This window comes from Hakea prostrata, chromosome 7, assembly GCF_041222555.1.
Source record: "Hakea prostrata isolate BN-2017 chromosome 7, UWA_Hpros_2, whole genome shotgun sequence".
Taxonomy (NCBI): domain Eukaryota; kingdom Viridiplantae; phylum Streptophyta; class Magnoliopsida; order Proteales; family Proteaceae; genus Hakea; species Hakea prostrata.
In genome coordinates, this window is record NC_142606.1 from 67,954,413 (window position 1) to 67,979,126 (window position 24,714).

General features: G+C 38.3%; 1 protein-coding gene and 1 pseudogene across 2 annotated transcripts; one reads left to right on the top strand and one right to left on the bottom strand.

Annotated features, from left to right (window-relative positions):
• The first annotated feature begins 122 nt into the window (after positions 1-122).
• LOC149011811 (myosin-17-like) lies at positions 123-21,488 on the top strand. 2 transcript variants are annotated; one of them, XM_089161625.1, is made up of 39 exons: positions 123-562; positions 3,929-4,057; positions 4,222-4,365; positions 4,680-4,825; positions 4,919-5,075; positions 5,514-5,572; positions 7,110-7,269; positions 7,393-7,542; positions 7,621-7,757; positions 7,904-8,050; positions 8,141-8,242; positions 8,335-8,392; positions 8,477-8,578; positions 8,821-8,858; positions 9,039-9,165; positions 9,246-9,416; positions 11,028-11,159; positions 11,253-11,362; positions 11,460-11,520; positions 11,712-11,889; positions 12,595-12,800; positions 13,298-13,417; positions 13,518-13,616; positions 13,716-13,937; positions 14,482-14,621; positions 17,301-17,418; positions 17,508-17,558; positions 17,675-17,755; positions 17,871-18,041; positions 18,250-18,399; positions 18,488-18,694; positions 19,341-19,478; positions 19,594-19,664; positions 19,794-19,893; positions 19,974-20,030; positions 20,116-20,172; positions 20,321-20,401; positions 20,574-20,656; positions 20,760-21,486. In XM_089161625.1, exons 1-39 carry the CDS (start codon positions 560-562, stop codon positions 20,881-20,883), a joined length of 4,587 nt encoding a protein of 1,528 aa, XP_089017751.1. In that variant the 5' UTR covers positions 123-559; the 3' UTR covers positions 20,884-21,486. The 2 variants fall into 2 exon arrangements, with proteins under 2 accessions (XP_089017751.1, XP_089017749.1); XM_089161623.1 differs by having other exon boundaries at positions 13,518-13,937; positions 20,760-21,488.
• A 1,545-nt stretch (positions 21,489-23,033) lies between these two features.
• On the bottom strand, positions 23,034-24,671 carry LOC149011812 (pentatricopeptide repeat-containing protein At5g48910 pseudogene; annotated as a pseudogene).
• Positions 24,672-24,714: the final 43 nt, after the last annotated feature.

Consider the following 24,714-nt stretch of genomic DNA (forward strand, 5'->3'; position numbering starts at 1 on the left):
AGAAAAAAAATGATGGCGGTTTCGTAATTAAAGCTAAATAAACGCCCAAATAGTTTCGCTAAACCAAATTGCTTAATTAGTGAATAATGACTCTCTCATGACCGTCTTTAGACTTTGAGGTAGTAGAGAGGGTGGAGACCACGATTGTCCCACAGCCTTCCCAGCTGACCAGAGAAGCTTAGAGAGAGAAGCTAGAGAGAGACAGAGAGACAGAGAGACAGAGAGAGAGAGAGCTTAGACTTTAAAGAGACGAGAGCGAGAGAGAGAGTGGTTGCTTCGAACATTAACTTCGAAAACTTCATTTGGGAGAGAAAAGGAAATAGAGGAAGAGAGACAGAGAGTTTTGAGAGACGAGGTTGAGGAGGGAATATTCGCAACCCTCCTCATCTTTGTGTTCTTGAGGAATAATTTCCGATCTTCTGAAGAATTTCACAGAGATAATCAAGACTAGTCATTCTCTTCTCTTCGATCTGAGTTACTGAGTTTCAGTCTTCCTCGTCTGCTCACCTGTAAGTCTTTCGGATGAGATAGGGAAGGAGATCGATCTTCAAAATCATCAATGGTACTTCACAATAATTCCTTTTTTTGTTTTTAAATTCTTCCCCCTCCCCCCTTATTGAAGTTGTTTTTTTTTCCCTTCCCCTTTTGATTAAATTTGAATTCTGCTGCTTCCTACTGGAACCGCTTCTCTGTTTTTCATTTTGATGTAATAAAACGGAGAATTTTTTTTATGTGAATGAAAAGATTTGTTTAAATTCATTTGTGGGAAAGACTGGTTTCTTGCTTATGCCGAGGGAAATGGGAAATCTCCTGTTTCATTCTCGAAATTGTTGAGTTACAGTTTGGATACGGAATGCTTTAAGGTTTGGGAATTGCTTAATTCGTTACAACTGTTAATTACTGCGGAAAACTGGAAAGGCAGATTCGCACAAGAATAATTTCGAAGCGCAGTCAGTGTCTCCCCTTACTATTCTCAGGAACTAGGCAATTGTCATCTAAACGGACGATTTAAGGCAGTAGCAGAGAAGTTTCAAGATGCACTGGTGCTTGTCCTTATTTGCACAAGTTATTGAAAAGCTTTTACCTTGATTGCTCTTGATGGTGGTTTCACATTGCGAGGAAAACAAGATGTTGCGTGAAGGATTTGATATTTTTATCTGTGGAATGCTTTGCTTGAAAGCTGCATCGTTAATACTTTGTTCATTTCTGATGGCACAGTGCCGTCTGTAGGATGCTAGATTTTTTCCCCTTTATTTGTTTTTTGGTCTGAGGAGAGTTGCAGAATAAAGATGAAAAACTATTGTGATCGATGTTGTCATGGGAGCTGTTATGTATGTTAGTTCAATATGAAGACAAAAGAGCTAACCTTTGCTTCTACAGTTAGTCATAAATAGATAATTGCATTTTCTTTGGGTCCAACTGCTGCGGTTCGGCTGCTCGGGAGAGTGAATTGGTGGTATGAATTAATAGTAGAAACAAGAGGCTTGCCAAAACTCTTGATGGTAGCATTATTAAGAAGGATGAACAGAATAGATAAGTGTGCATACGGTTGCATCTTATACACCATGAACACCTTCATAGTTGTGTTCAAACTAGTCTTTCATGGTCAGAAAATTTTCATAATGACTTGAATGAGACATGAATTTGGAGTATAAGTGTTATCTTGATGTTTGGAATTTGGTGGTCGTTGAACTTTACACATTTATGAATGCCCTTCTCAGTTCATCACACAAGTGAATGCTTAAATCTTCAAAGTAAAATGATGAATATGATAAAGCATGCTGCTGGGATGTGGGTTGTTGCCCATTTAGTTACCGCAAAGAGCTCTTGGGGTTATACAGTAGTAGAACCACCACATCGACTTGAAAAATGGTGGTAGCTGGAATAGTATGATGTGGTGGGAATGGTATAAATTGGTGACTGTAGCCCTCATGGCAGTAACATACAGAAGTGGTTTATACTAAAGTAGAAGCAGTGGCTGGTACTAGTATCAGTAATGATTGAGAAGATTCGGCAGTATAATGATGCAGTTGGTGAAAATGGTGGCTACAACAGACATTTCTTCCTATTTCTGAAGGTTTTGTTGATCAGGAGTGGAAATAGGTTTCTCTGAAAACCACTCGATCTGCAACCTACCTGATCATTAATTGTTTGAAGCTGTTCTGTTTAAACCGCCATGAGGAGGGAATGGGTGCTCTGGGTTCCTAGTTAGGAAGTTTCCAACCCGAACCATTTCAACTGTCAACCATGGTATTATTCTTCGCTTTAGGCTCGTCCTTTTTTTCTTTTTTTTTTGGGGGGGGGGGGCAGGTGTGGGTGGTTGTGTTGGGGGGGGGGTGAGATGGCAAGTTGGAGCAAGAGTTACCACCCCTCTTTGGAGCTGAACTCCTATCCAGTGTACAAAACATATGAAGTAGATCTTACCTCCATGTCTGAAATCTCCCAAAATGTTGATTTCACTAATTAACCATATCATAGATTAGCCTTTTTCCTTTTCCTCCCTAAAACTGGATATTGTTTGGTTTGTTTTCCCCTATATTCTTTTGATAATCCTTGTATGAAAAATGAGCAACTTAGTGCATGAGGCTACTGCCATCCATTCTTGATGGCCTACAATACTTGCATATGAACTCCAAAATTGTACATAAGAGATGCATTTTTAAGTTTATCGTTTTACCTGTACTTCAGCTATTAGTGCTTGCTAGAGACTTCAAAGGTGTGGGATCTATGAACTTCTTTGGGTGTTGTTCGACGGCTTCCCTGAATCCAGATCTTTTGCTTCCTTCAGTTGAAAATTGACGATTGACTTTCTTTTGCATGGTGTTTACATTGGGTTTTAGATCTGCCTATGTTCAATAACAGAAAGAAATTGGTTTAAGAGGAGGCTAATGCATTTGGCTCAAGAGTAAATTGAGAAAGTCCACATATCTACAACCAAAATGACCCAAGAAATCGACCACCCACCATACAAATTCTCTCAGATGAAGAACATTTAATGTCAACTGTGGCCTCAATAGAAGTGTGGTATCCAATCTGAGGGAGAAACCGTAGCCTCTCTTACAAATGAGTTCCCTATAACCACCTGTAAGCCTGTACTAGCATTAGCAGAACAGCCTGCTTTCATTCTCAGCATCCTAAGACTCATTGCAACTGAAATTTCAATACCTATACTGCTGGTGCACATTCTTCCTAGGTGAAATCACCCTACCTAATCAACAAGGAATAAATGAACATATAGCTCCTTACTATCATGAGAGATTCCAAATATTGCAGCATTCCTTGGTTCATTTCTTCTTTCTGTTACCTGCCTGTCCTTTGAAGGTATCTTCCTTGCATGATGAAACTACTGACCATGTAAGACATTCTCCCTTTTTTTTTTTTGGTGATTTTTTTGTTTTCCTTCTGTTTTACTCTTACATGATTGTGACGGAAGGAGAAGCCTTCAAAGATATTAGGGTAATCATGTGCCATCATTTTGGTTGATGGCTGCTGATCAAGACATTAACTATGGATTTGTGAAGTTCCTTGACTTAGAATGTAGGTTATAAAACAGTAATTTACAACAACCAGGAGAAACTGTGGTCCTTATTTGTTCTATTAACTTGTACATGTTTCTGAAATCCCCCCCCCCCCCCCCCAATTATTGATAAGAATAATGTCATGGATCACGCAATCCTGTTAAAGCTTATCTTTCTATACCACATTTTAAAATTTCCTAAATAGAGTTCTGTGGCCCCATTCACTTCTTTCTTTTCATGATTTGGCAAAGTGTGAGATTGGATTGACCTTTGTTATGGCAGCAGTATATCTCCTCCTGTGCAATTTGAATGGCCATGGAGAAATGCATGTTGGAGACAATGACTATAGCTAGAAAACCATTTTTTGTATGTTAGGTCGTGCTTTTCTTATGATGCTTATTGCTTTGCAGGCAGCACCAGTTAATATCATTGTAGGTTCTCATGTATGGGTTGAAGATCCGGTGTTGGCCTGGATTGACGGAGAAGTTCTTCAGATTGATGGTCAAAATATTCATATTCAGATCACTAATGGGAAAAAGGTGTGGACTGAATCTGTTCATGAATGTTCTTTCGAATAGTCCAGTTTTAAGTTCCTACAAATTCCTTTCAGAGAGAAACTTGTTGCTTGCACATGTTATGAACCTCAAAAATTTTCCCATAGATACGGCCCTGCGGTTTTTATTAACTTGATACTTGTATGCAGGTTGTCGCTAATGTATCTAAAGTATTTCCCAAGGATACCGAAGCTCCACCTGGAGGAGTAGATGACATGACAAAACTTTCGTATCTGCATGAACCTGGTGTTCTGCAAAACTTGGCCGCAAGATATGAACTTAATGAAATTTATGTGAGTACTTCCAACCCCTCTATCTAGTGCCCCCCCCCCCCCCCCCCCAAAAAAAAAAAAAAAAAAAAAAAAAAAAAAAAAAAGAAACAAAGAAAAAATACCTCATATCGGTGGGGAAAAATTAACCATCTAGATATTCATTGACATGCTGCTGATATGACTTTTAAGGTGAGGGAAAAGAGGGGGAATAAAGAAGAAAAATAAAAGATACAACATACAACAGATAGATAAATGAAAGAGAAATAATTTACAACTTCAGCTTTACCTTTCCAGACATGATCTGCTGATGCTAACCAGCGGCTTTACCTTTCCAGACATACACAGGGAATATCCTTATTGCAATAAATCCATTTCAAAGATTACCTCATCTATATGATACCCATATGATGGAGCAATATAAAGGTGCAGCTTTTGGGGAGTTAAGTCCTCATGTTTTTGCAATTGCAGATGTTGCATTCAGGTGATTTTCAGTGCTTCTCTTACTCCCCATCCCCACCCTGAACTGCAGTGCATCTATAACTGTATTAATATGTGGTCTTCCATAAGAAAACAGGGCAATGATCAATGAAGGGAAGAGCAACTCCATTTTAGTCAGTGGAGAAAGTGGTGCTGGTAAAACTGAGACCACAAAAATGCTCATGAGATATCTTGCATACTTGGGTGGGCGGTCTGGAACAGAAGGACGAACAGTTGAGCAACAAGTTCTAGAAGTAAGATGAAGTTAATACTTACTGTTACTGTTTTGCTATCATCATCAATTATTGGAGGAAGGTTCTTCTGGTGCATCCAGAGAAGCTCCTAGGTGTTAGGAAGCCATCCAAATTTAAGGATAATCCACTATTGGAAAAGGTTTGAAAAGTTTTTGATGAGTCAATAACTCAAGGGTTTAATTCAATGCATGTTGGGCCATATGCTTAAGTTGGACCGTCAGATATTTCTTTGTGATCAATGAGTTTGTTTCAGAGTAAGGCTACCTGGGTGGAGATTCCATCCATCCATTGGTTGGAATTGCCACAAACAGCTCAAGTCTGCTATTTTTGTTTCTGTTATGTTATTGTTAATTTGTCGTTGCCATTCTTTATGACTAATTAAAAGAATTGGTATTGAGGACTGAATAGTTGTTTCTTTTTCTGTTGTTAAAATAACAGTCAAACCCGGTTCTTGAAGCATTCGGCAATGCCAAAACTGTTCGGAACAACAACTCAAGGTGACTATTTTTTAATGTGGCACATTTTGAGAAGAAATTAGTAGCCATAATAAGATTAGCCTGGCTTACTCAGGGTGATTAGCTTCAGGACTTTGATTGTCAAACTTGAAAATGCTTTGAGACCTTTGACATTTGAACTTGCAAAGCCACTTCTGGATCCAGGTCCTGGAGTTACTGTGTTAAAGGGTGATTTCTTTCTACTGCTCTTCCTAATGTCTGTTGATCTCTCTCTCTCTTTCTCTCTCTCACTCTCACTCTCGCATGCATGCACATGTACATTTACAGCAGGCGGCCCCTCTGCTTTCTCTTGGTAAGAGAATTTCTTTGGACAATGGAGTTGTAAATTCATGAGTGAAGGCACCAGTCTGAAAAATGGATTAGATCTCCAATACCAAAGTCATTTATAGGACTTAATTGACTAACAATTATGTAGACGTATAAGACCTCAGTTGAATATAGTCCACCCCTCATCAGTCCACTCGCAGTCTTATTGGCTGTTAGCCAGCCTATTGGCGTGAAGTTCCAGTCTTGCGGAAGAGCTTGGCAAATCTGCAATAGTGAGGTTAAAGAATCAAACTGTAAATCCCTGAGCTTACCTGCTACTAGTTTAGAGTCTCTCAGGGGAGATGAAGAACCTAAGCCCTTAAGGAAGCTTGAATTTCGGCTATGATGCGTCTCCCTTAGCTGCTCGTCCAGAATAGGAAAATGGAAAGTAACCTTTCAGGTACATGAGCAAACTATAAGCACTGATTTTTGGTAGTGAAGTAGCAGTATTAGAATTCAACGTTTTTTCATTTAATGTCACCCTGGAGACAGTAAAGCCAATAGAGAAAAATGTGGTATAGTTCAGGAACTGGAGTTGGTGACATTTCTCTGTTCTCTCACTGTATTGTCCATCGGTGTTCCTCTGGATAAATACACTGTATTGCAGTATGTAAAATGGTTATTGGGTTTGAAAGTTTCACTTGTTAAATGTAAGTTTTAATTAAGCTGTCAGGTTTGCACCAACTAAACTCTCGTATAGGATGACCTCATGGTACTCTCGTATAGGTTGACCTCATGGTTTCCTATTAAATATTTGTCTCGCAGAATTTAGAGTAAAAATTAACTGCATCTATATCAGTTTGAAAATTTGGATCTGTTTAGTTCATTTTGCTTGGTTAGAAGAATGATGGTAGCTTAAGATCATCGAGAGATTTCTTTGGCTTCCTTAAAATTGTTAAACACTGTTGAGGGGATACTGCTTAGTGAACTTGGAAGTGGAAGTGGTTTTGTAGATTGTGAATCTAAGCCGTTTCCTGTTCTATGACAACTTGACAAGAAGGCCTCAAGCTTAGCAGCCCAAATAACTAGGAGAAGTGGGAATAATTTTTTAGTCCTACAAAACTTCTCATTATACACCTGTTGGGATTAGATTTTAAATACTCTTCAGAATGTTATTCAGCAGTTATTTCGTGCCCATTCTGTTTCTGTTTTAACCCTTGTTCAAGGAACTTATTACACTCTGTTTCATGTTCAACATGGAATCACGATGAAGTCGTTTTGGTAAATTTGTTGAGATCCAATTTGACAAGAGTGGGAGAATATCAGGGGCAGCGGTTAGAACATACCTTCTTGAAAGGTCCCGGGTTTGCCAAGTATCAGATCCTGAGAGAAACTACCATTGCTTTTACCTTCTTTGTGCAGCACCACCCGAGGTATATGGTCTCCATATTTGTTTTCTGTTGATGTTTATTCAAATTTTCTCTCTTGATCAAGTATGAACCTGTATTGCTATGTATATGTTTAATTTTTTAATGATATTGCATCTTTAAATGCAGGACATTGCGAAATATAAGTTGGCAAATCCTAAATCATTCCATTACCTAAATCAATCCAGTTGCTACCAGCTTGATGGAGTAAATGATACCCATGAATATCTTGCGACCAGGAGGGCGATGGATGTTGTTGGGATGAGTGAGCATGAGCAGGTCATCCTTCTTGTCCAAGATGTTGTAATTTTTATTTTGATGGTTCATCCAGCTTTCTGACCATAATGTTATCTTCAGGATGCAATTTTCAGAGTTGTAGCTGCAATTCTCCATCTTGGAAATATTGATTTTGCAAAGGGAAAGGAGATAGACTCCTCTGTAATCAAGGATGAAAAGTCTAGATTTCATCTTAACATGACAGCTGAGCTTCTAATGTTTGTTCCGTTTACTCTGAAATTTTAAGTCTTATCTTGATTAATTATTAAAATTATGTTATTTGCAAATTTATGTCACATTGACCTATGGTCATTTATTTGACTCAACGCTCTCACTTTCTTTGGCGATAATTGCTGCCCGGTAGGTGCGATGCCCAGGGTTTGGAAGATGCACTGATTAAACGTGTTATGGTGACTCCCGAGGAAGTCATTACAAGAACTCTTGATCCTGTTGCTGCAGTAGTCAGCAGGGATGGTTTAGCTAAAACAGTATATTCCCGCCTGTTTGACTGGTAAGATATTTTATGAGGCTTTGTGATATTGCTTATATTGGTTTTCTTATGGGTGTTAGGTTTTAACAAGTTTACTATTATTGTCTACAGGCTTGTGGAAAAAATTAATATTTCAATTGGGCAGGATCCAAATTCAAAGTCAATAATTGGAGTTCTTGACATTTATGGTTTTGAAAGTTTTAAGTGCAATAGGTGAGGGAATAGTGGGATGAACCATCTTTCCAAGTAGTTTTTAGTGAAAAAACTTTACCCATCAGATATGCTCATCTGTGTATTTGAAACAGTTTTGAACAGTTCTGCATCAATTATACTAATGAGAAGCTGCAACAACATTTCAACCAGGTTAGCTCCCTTTAGATTTTTCGCATTTTCTTGAGATCTTTTATTTGATTGATTTCTTTGACATTTTTGCTTGTATCTTGACAGAATGTCTTTAAAATGGAACAAGAAGATTATACCAAAGAGGAAATTAATTGGAGCTACATAGAGTTCGTTGATAATCAAGATGTCCTGGATCTGATTGAGAAGGTTTGATTTCTTTCTAGATGCATTTTTCTGTGTCAGTTGTTTCAACAGTGAACATACAATAGATTAATAAACAGTCATAACACACCTACAACACGCACATGGTGCGAGTTCACACATATCTTTAGACCAGTATATTCATATTTTTTGTTACTCACTTACTCTTCATAATTGATTCACAAATCTACATTCTTCTGATGGATCAATTTGGATGACGACAATTGATAAGTCCTATATTTATGCAGAAACCTGGAGGTATAATCGCACTTCTGGATGAGGCCTGGTATGGAGTTCATGCTTGATTCTGCTGATCCTAGCTATGCTACTCTTTTAGTAGTGGATACATGGAACTGTTGATTTTCTGTTGTTTTCATAGACATGATGACATGTACTTCTGTTGTTCTACAGTTGTGTAAATTTCCATTTGTACTTTCACTAATGTTAGTCTACTTGGTCCATGCAGCATGTTCCCCAAATCTACCCATGAAACATTTGCGCAGAAATTGTACACCACATTTAAAAATAATAAACGCTTCATGAAACCAAAGCTTTCTCGTACTGATTTTACAGTATCTCATTATGCAGGAGAGGTAAAGTCCCTGGCTTTTTTGTTCATATTTATATTCTGACAATATGATGATTATTTTGCTGAATTCTCTACTTTATGTAGGTAACTTATCAAGCTGATCAGTTCCTGGACAAGAACAAAGACTATGTCGTGGCGGAGCACCAAGATTTATTGACTGCCTCAAAGTGCTCCTTTGTAGCTGGGTTATTTCCCCGACTTCCAGAGGAGTCATCTAAGTCATCCAAATTCTCTTCCATTGGGGCACGCTTCAAGGTACTTGTGTCCACTTCTTTCGTGGTTTCTTTATTTCGGATCAAATGACTTTCTTAATGATGTGGAGAAGTACTACTTACTTCCTGCACTTTGTTGAGTTTGTTCCATCCTACTGTCTGGTGTAGAATTAAGCTATTTTTCTCTCTGTTAAACTGCTCAGTTATAATGCCTAGTACATTTTCAAAAGGGGCTTGCTTAGTGACTTCCTTGAGGCATGTGCTCTGTTAAGGATGTACCTCCAAATATGCGTGGTTCTGATCGTGTAAACTTATATATGTGTGACTGATCCCATAGAAACTTGTGAAAACCTGGCTGGAAGCTCACCTAACAAGGTTTTTAACAAATCCAAGATTGCATAAATTTGATTTATATTTAAGGGTTTTGTACTATTCAAACTTAATTTGGTGTGCGCAAATTGTTCTGAATGAAAATAATTTTTTTTTGGAACATGTCAACACAAATGATCGTTTTACTGCACTTTTGGTTTTTAGCAATTTTTTACCGTATTAAAGTTTGAAGTTTTAGACTTGATAATAACCTTAGCATTAGAAAGTTGAAAATTGAAAGTTGCATCTACTGTCAAAAATCTAGTTTTTGCTCAGAATTGAATTTTCTTAAATTATTTCTCTTGGATTCGAGTATGGGGGTGTTTGCTTAGTTATGAATAATATCTTAAGCAAATAAAATACAATTGCAAAAGTATTTACTTAAACAGACTTTGGCATAAAGAAGTATTGGTCATACTTTCCACCCACTGTCCAGTAACAATCTACATTGTGGACCTTAGGTCAAAACCACAAATATCATTTAAGTGTTTTTTTCAAGAAATAATTCATCCATTGTGTATAGGTCAAAAAGAGGCTGTATTCCAGAATCAGCTCAAAAAACCATCAACTAGGCTTTGAAACCAGCCACTTAAGATGGGTGGGAAAAAATGCCAGGTTTTGTCCCAACTTGAGCATATCTTGGTTTCTCCATGGGTTGAAACCATGGTTGGTATCGAGTTCCTTTTCCTTGGTTGTACGTCCTCCGTAGGGGCTAAGATGATGGTGAATAGCTGGTGAATTTATTTAATGGAGATTGGTTTTACATCCTGTTCTTTGTATTCGTATAAACTATTCTTGTCTTTTAGATGCAGCGACTTCCTCACTGGATTTGATTAGCTGCCTCCTGAAATGGTCTTGGTGCAGCCACAAAATACAAGTGAACATGCTATATAGCATCATGCATGCCTTTTGAGTCAAATTTCTGACAATCTGACTCACCCTAATAACAAGTGTGGGCAGTGAAAGACTAACATCCAGCATGACCTCGCTTCTTGCAAGTGCATGCTGACCAGACTAAACCTCATGACAACTTGTATTGGTTTTTTGATTGAGCTCTGTTTGTTTTGAATGGAATGCGAACGCACATGTGACATAAGGTGATGCATGAACGCTCAGTTTTTAAGCTGCTGATGCTTTTTTAGGCTACTAGACTTGGAGAGTGCATACATTATTTTGTGTCTGGCTATTTTTGAGTAATTGGTGTTAATTTTTTTAATACACAACCAGCATTCCAGCACACATTCTGCAAGATACACTGACAAAAACCGACATTCTAAACTTGCAGCTGCAACTTCAATCTTTGATGGAAACCCTGAGTTCGACAGAACCTCACTACATCAGATGTGTGAAACCAAACAATGTCCTCAAGCCTGCCATTTTTGAGAACTCAAACATTATCAATCAATTACGCTGTGGTGTAAGCTTTCTTTGGAGAAGACAGTCTACTTTATTGGAGTTCATTATCTGTGATTTCAGTAGATAATATTTTGGTGGCTTCTTTTCCTTTTAGGGTGTTCTTGAGGCAATTAGGATTAGCTGTGCTGGGTATCCCACTAGACGAACATTCTATGAGTTTCTTCACCGTTTTGGTGTTCTTGCTCCTGAATTTCTTGATGGGAAGTAAGTTTTACCATTCCTTGTTTTAGCTTCTGTTCTATGCATTCAAGATAGGGGATATAGATGAGACGCTTTACATAAATTCTTTTATCCTTTGCAGCACTGATGATAAGGTTGCATGCCAAATGATTCTGGATAAAATTGGATTGAAGGGTTATCAGGTAATTGTAGCATTTATCTTGTAATTGTCTTCACACTGAAGTGTCCAAGGTGCTCCTCTGAAGGATCTTTGAATGTTTTTATCTGCTATATTGTAATTCTATGCATGTCTGGTACAACTTTGCTAATGATGTATTTAGCCACTGCTAGTAATATCCAATATCATTCATTATACCCTGTCACTGCTTCACAGATAGGCAAGACGAAGGTCTTCCTGAGAGCTGGTCAGATGGCTGAGTTGGATGCACGAAGAACAGAGGTTCTTGGCAATGCAGCTAGAACCATTCAAAGACAAATCCGTACTCACATTGCTCGCAAAGAATTCGTCACAGTGCGCAAAGCGGCGATTAATTTGCAATCCTGTTTGAGAGGTATTTCTAATGCACTCATCCTCGTCAAAAATATCATTCCTATGAATGACATGTCTTTGAATAAATTTTTTTTTTGTTAGAACCGAAGTACTTCCGCATACTAGTATAAATTTAAATTAAATTGTTGATGTGCTAAAAATTTCCAAGTTATTTAAAAAAACCCGACAGCTTCCTCCTGCTTTCCCCAAAGTAAATTGGAGGGGGGGGGGGACCTAGAGATAGGAGGATCAGGAAATAAAAAAGGATGCAAAGTTAAGGAGTGTAAAAAAGGTCAATGTGTTGATCTCCCAAAGAAGGGGGACCTTCTAACCCTATGATGCTGGCTTCTTAAGTTTTGTCCCTCCCTTATGACAATTCATTCTTGTTGATTTCCCTTCAACCCTAGGTGGCCTTAGACCATAGTTCACCAGACAAGGTAATTGATTATATACTTTAATTTGAGTCACATCAAAGACGGAGAAAACCCTTACGTTAGCAGGAGATAGTGGTATGAGATTCTCTGGTCAGCCTTACTCGCCAGGGTCAAGCTGAAATCTTCATTCAGATATATAACGACTTCCAAAGATACTATAGTATCATATAAATGTTATGCTTGTTTTTCTGGAGATGGTCTCTATATTATTTTTCTTCACTGACTTAATTACTTGATTAAGATGCTGCTGCTGGTCTGTTTGAATAGTTAGTCAATGAACCCATTCTTTGCAGGTATACTGGCACGCAAATTGTTTGAGTACTTACGTCAGGAAGCAGCTGCTGTGAAGATGCAGAAAAGCTTCCGTCGATATGTTGCCAGGAAATCTTACACTGAATTACAGACATCTGCAATCACACTGCAGACCAGTTTGAGGGCAATGGCTGCTCGCAATGAATTCAGATTCAGAAAGCAAACAAAGGCTGCAGTCATTGTCCAGGTACCACTGCTGACTTAATTGAATAACATAGCACCATGGCAGGGAATTTATCAATCCAAGTGAAATATAAGGAAAATGGGAAAGATCTGACTGTCTGAGCCTAACCCAGCCTTTTTTGGGCGTGCCTAGTGTGTTGATGAAAGCATAACAACTTATATATTTTATCACAAAATTGTGTAATGTTTGTTTTTATTTATTTATTATTATTATTATTTTGGGGGAGGGGGGGTTAGGGTGGTTTGGGACGGGTGAGAACATCTTTTGAATACATGCTTGCTTTGGCCTTGCTTGGATGCATGTAGACTGGATTTTCTGCCAGTCTATCAGGCCTACCTTGGGTAATGCCAGGATCAGGGCCATTCTGGCTGTCCTTTGCTGCACGTAGTCAACAAGAACTCTAGACTCTGCTAAAGCAAATATAGAAGTCCAATTTCTTGAGAAATAGCATTTCAGGAATTTGAAAATTGTTATTGATCATGGTTTGTTGTGGCCTATAGGCTCATTGGCGTAGCTACAGGGAATTTTCATACTATACGAAGCTTCAGAAGGCAATTCTTGTTTCTCAGTGTGGTTGGAGACGAAGAGTTGCTAGGAAAGAGCTCAGAAAACTCAAAATGGTTTGATCTGATTCACTAAAGTGGTTTTATCTGCTGGCACATGTTTCTAATGTATCATGTGGTGGTTACCTAATGCCAACCATTCTTTAAATGAATTCAGGCAGCAAGAGAAACGGGGGCGCTTAAAGAAATGAAAGACAAACTAGAAAAGAAGGTGGAGGAGCTTACATGGCGTTTGCAGCTTGAGAAACGATTGAGGGTAAAAACTAATTTAATTCTATTTTTCACTTGTTTTAAATTTCACTTTTCTATATTAGGAGGGATATTTGCTGATTTTATTATATATTGTTTGAAACAGACTGATCTGGAAGAGGCAAAAGCCCAAGAAGCTTCCAAGTTACAGGATGCTTTGCATGCAATGCAACTACAAGTTGAAGAAGCAAATGCAAGGGTTATAAGAGAACGAGAGGCAGCTCAGAAAGCCATCAATGAAGCACCACCAGTGATAAAGGAAACCCCTGTTATAGTTCAAGATACAGCAAAGATTGATGCATTGACTGGTGAAGTCGAAAATCTGAAGGTATGCTGACTAAACCAAGTATGTGATAGTCTGTTACGTCCTCTTGTTTGCACTGCAACTCTAGGAGCTATTATGTAGAGTATATAATTCGATAATGGCTAGTTAGATGATACTTCCTGTGTAAATCAAACTTACATACATGGGGATTGTCGATGATTGGATGAACAGAGGTGCAGCTTGTTTTCAAGTGCAATGTTGGGTACAAAATCCTATCATATAGGATGGAATTGATTCCTGAGAATAGCTTATAGAGCTACATGAATCCGCTATTGGGTTCCGATCCTTATTTACATAATTATGGTGATGGAAATTGAGTCTTGGGTAGCAGGGGGGCCTCTTGTGTGCGAGGAACTTACTGGTATAAAAGTAGCAAAGCATCAGAAGTTGCTCTTTATGGAGCTTATAATATTAGGTTGCTCATCAATTTGGCAAGCCTGTAATTCTGGTTTATGGGCCAAGTTATTTATTTAATCTAACCACCAAAGTTTTTAACCTTATACCTTATCTGATATTCTGATGTAGTAAACCTTTTTAATTCTTTCAGGCTTTGCTGCAATCAGAAAGACAGACAGCAGAAGAAGCCAAGAAAGCTCATGCTGATTCTCAGGCTAAAAATGGGGAGCTGAGCAAAAAGCTTGAAGATGCGGAACAGAAAGTGGATCAACTTCAAGATTCAGTGCAGAGGTCTGCAAAATTGTTTAAAAGTTTTAAATGTTTTATACTTCTTTATATAATTTTGCAAAATGTCTGAGGTTTTGACTATCCTGCTGGAGCCCTTGAGAATACTTCTTATACTCCTGCCCATCCCTAATGTTCTGCCTTCTTTCTGTGGCCTAAGTGGCAGAAAATGCAACCACATACTCTTAACTTTTTCTTACACAATTTCCTTTTTGGAAATAACTTTGTTCTAAGCATCCTTGCAGCTTTTTGAATTTTCTATCCTTGAAGCCCTTTTTATTCCTTTTATGTCTTGCTTGAGTTGCCTTCAGAGCCTACCCTTTTGCAGTAGGGACTGAAGCTAAATCTTCTCTAGCTTTCATTATTGTCTGTAAACAGTTGGATCAGGATTTCTATAGGCCAAAAAGGACATCACTGTGAATGGATGAGATGGTACCTAATATTATAGTTATATAATCCAATAAAGAAAATCAAATGTTAACATTGCTGTGTTGGTGCCTGACACAAACACAAGGTTGAAGGGGGATAGGGATTGGAAGGCTGACTATCTCAGCCTCTGTCAGCACATTGTATTGCAAAACAGAAACATAGCTTCCTTCATTAAATAGTGTGGTGGCCTCATCTGAGCTTTATATTATATGGATACAGGGACTGAACTGAAAACAGAAATAATAAAAATATAAAATCTCTAGAAGAGCAAGACTTGAGTTAAAACTTACAAGTTCTTCCAAGTTTGCTTAGTAACAACATTGGAAGGTAACTAAAATAGAAATTAAACTTGAGAAATTAGATCTATGCCATAATGTTAACTAATTGTTGTTAGTACGGGAGATAATGACTTAGAGAATTGTGTTTATTCATAGGCCTCAATGGGGTATATATAGTTACAATCTGACTGAGGCCTACTCTTAAGTAGTACAAGAAATACAAGAACAAGTAGGAATAGAAAAAAATAACCTAGACTGATTAGGAAATTAGTTTAAAACAGAATAGGAAATTAAACTAATCAAAAACACATTCAAATAGGGTGTCCTACAAGGAATAGGAGAGAAATTGTGTCCATCTCGACTCTAGTTCTAGCACTGCTCGAAAGGGACAGATTTGTCCTTCTCAACACTAATGAAATAGTTGCTGCCTACTGGGGATATTATAGTAGCAGAATGTAATTATCCATGCCAGCCGTCAACACCATTCATGTGAATGGTGTCATGTGAAGTAACTCTTGGTGCTTATCACATGAACGTATTATCTTGATCCCTTCTCTTCATGCTTCTCTCTGGAATCGGGTTGCCTTATGTGAAGCTCCATGGAACCAACAGCTACGTGCCACATCATCAGACCAGGTTACCTCTCAGCAGTTGAATCCCACAACTACGCTGGGCTGGTTTTGGGGTTGTTTGTGCAGCTAGGCATGGATATGTGATCTATATTAACTGGTTGAGTGGCTCCATGGTTCAAGATCTCGGTCTCGAGGCCCCTCTTGCCAACTTAGAAAAAGGGGTTGGCTCGCCAAGTTGGTGAAAAAATTTTCCCCAACTTTAAGGGGGTCATTGGGGGCTACATCTTGCTCTCCAGGCTATTTCAGCCCTTCCGAACACACTGGAGAGCTCAGATTTATTAAAAGAAAAAATAGTGTAAATGTGAGTTTTTGAACCCCAAGTTGGAAACCCCTTGCTGAAGTGAAACCTTAAAATGGCCTATTCTACACATCATATACTCACAACTAATGCTCAAATATCCAAAGTTCAAACAAGCCTAATACATAACACATGTTCATAGTTCGAATTACAAAGCTCAAAGGATAATCCAATCAATCAAAGTTACAATGCAAGAGTCAAGATTCAAGACCTCATGTGCTAAGCACATCATCTCATCTCACTAAATGAAAAAGGCAAGATCTGGCAAGTTCTCGCACTATGTGTGCTTCCTATGCCTAGACATAGGTCCATGAGAATTACTGCTTAGCTCCTGGGGAACTAAAATATTTCATTCTGTCAAATGTTCCTGTTCCTGCTCTTATTGGCTCTGGAGATGGTGTAGGTGCTACGTGACCATACACTGATTTCTGTTGCTCCTATGTATACGCACTTTACCTCTTCATTCAGACAAAATGTATATTTGTGTTGGTTAGCACTAGTGAACCCCCATGAGTAGTCATGCTGAATTTCAGCTAAAGCCTTTTTACTATGTACTTTAGAACTTTAGTGGCTGATGGAGACAAGACGGGTAAATGGTGAACATAGAGGATTCCTATGCTATGGTGTTGTAAATCATACATGTAACTGCTCCACACACTGAAAGTTGTAGAGGTGTCTACTTTCTGGGCCAAAAGGAGCCTGGTTACCAAACTAGGGGCATTTTTCCATTCATTCTTGTAGTTCATGTTGGATTAGGATCAAGATCTGATCCAATGTGAGACCTGTGGAGTATTTAATTGTTATTAGATTCTTAGTTTCAGTTTCTTGCTTGTTTCATTTCTGGATAACTTCAGTTTTCAGTGCCAGCATCTCTGGCTAGTGGAAGGAATTTTTGTAACGTGGCTGTCTTTATTATTTGCATTCACTCAAGTTGATCTTTAGAACAAATGTGAACTATTGAACAGTATTGAGGGGATATGGGTGGAGGACCTCTTACAGGCTGTTGAACAATTTTTAAGCTTTTTATTTGTTTTTCCATATTATATAGGCTTGAAGAAAAACTGTCCAATGTAGAATCAGAAAATCAAGTACTTCGTCAGCAAGCACTGGCAATTTCACCCACTACTAAAAGTTTATCTGCACGGCAGAAGACAACAGTTCTTCAGGTATTCATTGCAAACAAGTCATTATATACTTTCTTTCTTTTTTCGTGAGGTATATCTTCATTGATAATACAAGAGGCTTTGGAATACAGAGAACTCCAGATAATGGGAATGTTCTGAATGGAGAAACACAGGTGGTATCGGTAAGGGAAACTAGGTCATGAAGAATGATGTATAGACATGATGAATTTACTATACATTCTTTAATTTGGAGAATAAATAATATATTTGCTTTTATGTCATTTATTCAATGTTCTAGGATTTGAGTCTGGCTGTATCTACTCCACGGGAGCCTGAAACAGAGGAAAGGCCTCAAAAATCACTTAATGAGAAACAACAGGTTAGAAGCATTCAAAGATTAACGTTTTATATTTCACTTCAGTTATAACTATTGAGGTTCAATGCTTCATTTGCTTTTTCTGATCTGGTGATTGATTTCTTCTGATGTGGTTCAGGAGAACCAAGACCTGCTGATAAAATGTATTTCTCAAGACCTTGGGTTCTCTGGTGGTAGACCTATTTCTGCTTGTATCATTTATAAATGCCTTCTTCACTGGAGGTCATTTGAAGTAGAAAGAACAACTGTCTTTGACCGTATTATTCAAACAATAAGCTCAGCTATTGAGGTATTTTGACATCTTGGAGGATTTCTTGAATTTCTTGTTGTAGTTGGTCAATTAAGACTGCAGTTGATAAATTAATAACATTTATATTGACCTGGGGATAGAACACTGGAATTGTACAATTAATCTTTCCACCAAAATGATGCGTAATTGTCTTGTGTTATGCTAATATAACTCTGCTTACTAATACTGCATATGTACCTTGTTAAAGGTCCAGGATAATAATGATGTTCTAGGCTACTGGTTGTCGAATTCATCTACATTATTGTTGCTTCTCCAACGTACCCTGAAAGCAAGTGGTGCAGCTAGCATGACCCCTCAAAGGCGAAGATCTGCTTCTCTATTTGGGAGGATGTCTCAAGTAAGAACCATTCATTTGTCTTATCTTGTTATATGTGCTTCTGCTTTTTGAAAAAATTATGTCATACTTCCACTTAAATTTTCTTCAGGGACTCAGAGCATCTCCACAAACTGCTGGGCTCTCATTTCTTAATGGCCGGATGCTTGGTGGATTAGATGACTTGCGACAAGTTGAAGCCAAATATCCAGCATTACTGTTCAAGCAGCAACTTACAGCATTCCTTGAGAAGATATATGGAATGATTAGGGATAATCTGAAGAAAGAGATTTCCCCATTGCTTGGATTGTGTATCCAGGTTATTGCTACACATTTAAACTAGAATTCTCAAACCTTCCTTTGCTTTTTTTTCTTTCTTTTGGGGGGGTTGGGGGGGGGGGGGGGACAGGGAGTTGGTAAGAGACTTTAACCTCTGTTTGAAGCTGAAGAGATAAAATTTCTTGTCCGTTTATGGTAACTTAACAAATTAAATCTAAGTTTACCATGGCTGTCAGGTTTGGATCATAGTATCTAAGGAAATTCTCTCAGATACGATACAGAATTTTAGTCAGAGACCTGGATTCCTGTAGGTTGCTGGACTTTAAGAGTATCTAAACTAAACTCCCGTGCTTTCTGATTTGCACCATCTGATCTGTATAAATCATGTACTTGATAGCAGTCTGGGTTCTTTAGGATCCAAATTTGTGCTAGTATATGTATAACTTAATAATGTCAAGAAGTTAAAAATACACATTCTAAGAATCTTCAACTGTTTTTACATATACATGGTGTTTTCTATGACCTTACTAAATACAGTTAAATTTGCTTAGAAAAAAGAAGTCCTACTTTATGTATACTTTCTAGTACTTAGGTTTTCTTATTTTCTTTCTTGGGGTTACATGGATATACTTGGCTGATATTTTGCTTGTGTCCTCACTCTCAATCATTTTTTTATTTCCCTGCAGGCACCTAGGACATCCAGGGCAAGTTTAGTAAAAGGGCGTTCACAAGCAAATGCTGTTGCTCAACAAGCATTAATTGCTCACTGGCAAAGCATTGTGAAAAGTTTGAACAGTTACTTGAACATTATGAAAGCCAACTTTGTGAGTCTGGTTCAAGAACAATTTGTATTTTACTTAGTCTAGTTTGAGAACGATTTTCATATACAGTTTTCTGTGCTGAAATGTTATGACTCATTCATGTCTTCTGGCATTATAGGTTCCCCCCTTCTTAGTCCGCAAGGTTTTCACTCAGATATTCTCTTTCATCAATGTTCAACTCTTCAACAGGTAAAAATGCATCAGAGCTTCTTCTCTTCTATTGCAGACATTTATTTTAATAATTCAGGCGGGTAAAAGAATTATATCATCGGCCCCTTGTTAATTTTTAATCATTTGTTCACCATTCTCTTTCTACAGCCTTCTTTTGCGGCGTGAGTGTTGCTCATTCAGCAATGGGGAGTATGTAAAAGCAGGGTTGGCTGAGTTAGAGCAGTGGTGTTATGCTGCTACTGAAGAGGTGAGCATATATCAAATTTTTACAAATTCTCTTGCCTGGGGGTTTTCCAGTTACTTTTTCTAATATTTGGTTACATACAGTATGCTGGTTCAGCTTGGGATGAATTGAAGCATATCAGACAAGCAGTTGGATTCCTGGTGCGGCCTTGTCAGTTCTCGTTTATTTAGTGGCTTTTCTAAGATATATTTTCTTACTTCTTTTTGTTTATGTGTCATGCCTCAGGTCATACATCAAAAGCCTAAGAAAACCTTGAAAGAAATAACCAATGAACTCTGTCCAGTGGGTGACTCCTTCCTTTTGTACCTCTCAAAGCCTTTACTAAGCTTCTCCCTTCCCCACTCAAAAACACTGTATTTTTCTCCTGGCTCTTTCCTGATCCAAAATTTAATTTTATTCTATTTTTTGTGCTTGTCTTTGCTTCTTTCAGGTGCTCAGCATACAGCAGTTATACAGGATCAGCACCATGTACTGGGATGACAAGTATGGCACGCACAGTGTATCTTCGGATGTATGTAAAGTCACTTTCACTGCCAAGTTTTATTGAATTGATATACCCCACTTGGAGTATCCAAATTGTTCCACTATCTTCATGACTCGCGCATTCTTGTTTATTTGATTCTATCCCACCCTCACGTTTTGCAGATTTTTCTAGTTAAATCGATGTTCCTCTCTTGTTGTAGGTTATTTCAAGTATGAGAGTTCTTATGACTGAAGATTCCAACAATGCTGTCAGCAGTTCCTTCTTGTTAGATGATGACTCAAGGTAATGTTTTCATTTGAGTCCTATATACCTTGAAAATGGAGATCTTGAGATCCCTCTGTGAGTATGTTTACCAACATGAAATTCTTTTGTTTGTTCACTGCAGCATACCATTCACCGTGGATGACATCTCCAAGACCATGAAGCAGATTGAAATAGCTGATATTGATCCTCCACCTCTAATTCGCGAGAACTCTGGATTTATGTTTTTATTACAACGGTCAGAGTGATCGCCTTGATAACTGTGGCCATCTCCAAATCATGCCAACCACACCTTGCGTTCATACCACCTACCATTGCAAGTTTTGCAACCTGTGCATATTTGTCTTGCTCTGTTCTCCATGTGTATTATATACCACTCATTCATCAGGCATTTGTTCTGTGTCCAGATTGATTCATTTTTTCTCCCCTTGTTTCTTTCATTAGATGGGTTATTGGTTTAGAAGTCATAATGTTTTATACTGTGTGATTTTAGAAACATACGTGGGGTTCCAACAATTTCTGGGCACACCTACTTAGGCTTCTTTTTGTCCTTTTGTTGGGTTTTTTTGTCTATCTCAGCAATTTGCATGTAATTTGTTTCAGCAGCCGCATTTTAGGGCCATTATTTGTTGTATTTAGAAGCTATTTGTATGAAAGGTGATGTATTATTTCATATGATTTTTTACACAGGGATCTCCAGTGCTTTTTTTTTTTTTTGTCCATTTCGGTTTCTTTTTATGTCGGTGTTTGGTCTTGATAGACATTTTAAACTTTTTTTTTAAATGATAAAAGATAGCAAACAATTACTGGAAATTCAAGTACATATGTCAGGAGGGGAGAGTTCTGTTTTACCCAGTCCTTCCTTGATGAAGTATGGACTGACTGTAATAAAGGCTAGGTTTCTGATCCCCTCAAGAAGGGGTTGGCCTTCAAAGAGTTCTATATTCGTATCGCTTTTCAGGAGCTATACTAAGAGTAGAAATATGAAGCTTCTAATTTGTTGATTTGTGGCACCACAAAAATTTGATTTAATCAATCAATTCGCGCAGAAAGAATTTTTCAGAATTGATTTTGGAACAGACGTTTTATATATTTGGAAGATGTATTATGCAATATACCATTAAGCAAAATCGAATTTATGACCTTTTCACTAGGAGGTGTTGGTCTTATCGACTAACCTTGCAATGGTAATCTTTCTTTCAGAATTGACGAATAACAAAATCTGCCCGAAGTTGCTCTAACCGTTGTTTTTGTAACAGGATCTATTTGATCCGAATCAGCAATCCAAACAATGGGTAGAAGAACAGTAGGAGCAGTGGAAGTAGTTAGGAGTTCCAACTTACCAACAAAGGGATGCTCAATCCGTAGTGACTAGCCTTTCTTAATGAAGAGGTCATGGATTTAACGCTCCCTGTAATATATGTAATATTTTCACCCCTTAATATAAAACTACCAATTATGGAAGAAAAAAAGTTCCAACTTGAAACTCGGCAAAATTTTCTACAGAATTCTGTTTTTGCGTGAGTTGGAAATCTTTTGAAGCCTTTTTTTAGATGCTTAACCATCCGGATTTTGTCCCATTGGTGACTTTCAATTAAATGGAAAGTAACCATCATTCCATCAAAGGTTGCTCAGTTGACAATCATCCAATACCTCTTAGTGAAAAAATCCACTAAAGATCATGGATTTGAGCCTCCTGATGGTATATGTAGTCCTCACCCCATAATATAAAGCTACTAGTTCTTAAAAAAAACTATAAAAATGAAAAGCACAGTTTGAACTCGAGAGTTCAAACTCCAAGCTATTAGTTCAAGTGACAAAGACCAAAGCCTTAGAGTATGAAGTAAGTGGATGTACTTCTTAGCATACAGGTAGCAACCTCTAATGTAAGACCAAGAAATTTTTTTTTGGTCTATGCTCGATCAGTCTGCAAAGTCCCCAAGCCCAAATGTCCATCCCGAGAAGGGAATATACAACCCACATTTTTTTTCACATAGCCAGGCACTATGATTTCTGTTGCAACTTGAGTTCAAAACATGAACAAGTAGAGGAATCGCCAATGTAAGGTTGGTCTGGTTGACTAGTAAAACCCATACTTTTGCAAACGGCATATGTAATATCCTCATCCCCTACATACAAAAAGTTCCCATTTCAAAAAAATTAAGTGGAGAATTCCGTAAGTACATTTTTCAATTACTTCTTGAATTACATAGCACCCTCAGGCTTTCAGTTGATATTTGTTGCATCAGAGAAAATACACAAGAATTGGTTAGCGAAAAAAGAAGTGGAAAAAAAAATACATAACAACAATAAATAGAAGCAATCAGTGAAAATGCATAGAACAATAAATAAAACCAATCTATTTCTTCTCCGTTGTAACTTTGACTGGTTAAAGAAGCTATTCATCTATATTATACCAAACCAAAGAGGGATTGGGCTCATATCCCTCAATTTCTAGGTGCTTGCATATCCTACTTGTAACCTCATAAATCTCTCTGGACTGAGGGTGTGACTTATCATTCACAAAGAACTCATGAATAACACTGCTGATCTCTATAGAACTGCACCCAGGTACCTTCTCCTCAGTTCCCATAGTTCTCATCATCTTCCTCGTCTTCTCAACATCAACCCACTGGTTACCAGCTGCATAAATGTTCGATAAGAGGACGTAGCACCCTCCATCTCCCGGTGCCATCCTTTCGAGATCTCTCATCACCTCCTCACCAACATCAGTGTCCCCATGGATCTTGCATGCCATTAGTAAAGCCCCCCAAACAACTACATTCGGCTTCATTGGCATGTTTATAATAAGAGTTTTAGCTTCATCGATGAGACCTGCTCGCCCAAGGATATCAACCATACAACCATAGTGTTCAATCTTTGGTGTGATGTAGAACTCCTCCTTCATTCGATCAAATTGCCTACGGCCCTCATCTACCAATCCTATATGACTACAAGCAGATAGAACTCCAACAAAAGTTACATCATTAGGAACCACACCGGCAGATTCCATTTGTTTGAAGAGTGCTAGTGCATCAGCTCCATGGCCGTGCATGGAAAGCCCACCTAACATAGCATTCCAAGAACACACATTCTTTTGGGGCATACTGTTGAAGACTTGAAGGGCTGTGTCAATGCATCCACACTTGGCATACATGTCAACAAGGGAAGTGCCCAAGAAAACATCATGCCTTAATTTGTTCTTGCCCACATACGCATGGACCCATCTACCCATGTCTAGTGCCCCAACTTGAGCACAACCGGAGAGAACAGTTGCCATGGTCACACCATCGGCCTGAATCCCAGAAAGTTGCATATCTTTGAAGAGGTTTAAGGCTTCAGCAGCCCTTCTGCTCTGGACATAGTTTGAAATCATCACACTCCATGAAACCAAGTCTTTGTCAGGCATAACATCAAAAAACGATCTAGCAACATCTATGTGGCCACATTTCGTATAACCAGAGATGACTGCATTCCATGAGGCAATATTTCTATTGGGCATTTCATCGAACAACTTCTGTGCGCAGTCAATATCATCAAAGGCTAAACACGCCGATATCATCGTGTTCCAAATAACTACATTATCCGTGGCGATTTCGTCGAACAGGCGATGCGCAGCTATGATGTCTCCACATTTTGAGTAGACATGGATCAGCGCGTTACGAATAAATTCATCAAAGTAAAAACCAAGTTTCATAAGCTTCCCATGAAGAATTCTGGCTCCCACGTAACTGGGTATCGAAGAAAACGCTTTGAGGGAAAAAATGAAGGTGAACTTGTTGGGTTCAACACCTTGTGATCTCATCAAGTAATAGAACTCAATTGCCTTCTCCGGCATTTGAGCCACCACGAAGCCCCTGATCATGGTTGTCCACATATAGGCATCTCGTAAAGCGATGTTATTGAACATATGAAGAGCATAATCGATGTTACGCATAGACACAGCACAGACTTCCAACATCTTGGACGCGACATAGGAATCCATTATTCGACCAGAGCGAAGACTGTGAGCGTGTATTGGCTTGAAATCCTTCATGGACACGCAGGATAAAAGTAGAGAAATTATTTTCTGGTTTGAA

Bases quoted from the DNA above. Each gene is read 5' to 3' on its own strand.
- LOC149011811 (XM_089161623.1), top strand. The intron at 4,058-4,221 runs GTGTGGACTGAA...ACTTGTATGCAG, and splicing joins AGATCACTAATGGGAAAAAG to GTTGTCGCTAATGTATCTAA. The intron at 18,400-18,487 runs GTAAGAACCATT...AATTTTCTTCAG, and splicing joins TATTTGGGAGGATGTCTCAA to GGACTCAGAGCATCTCCACA.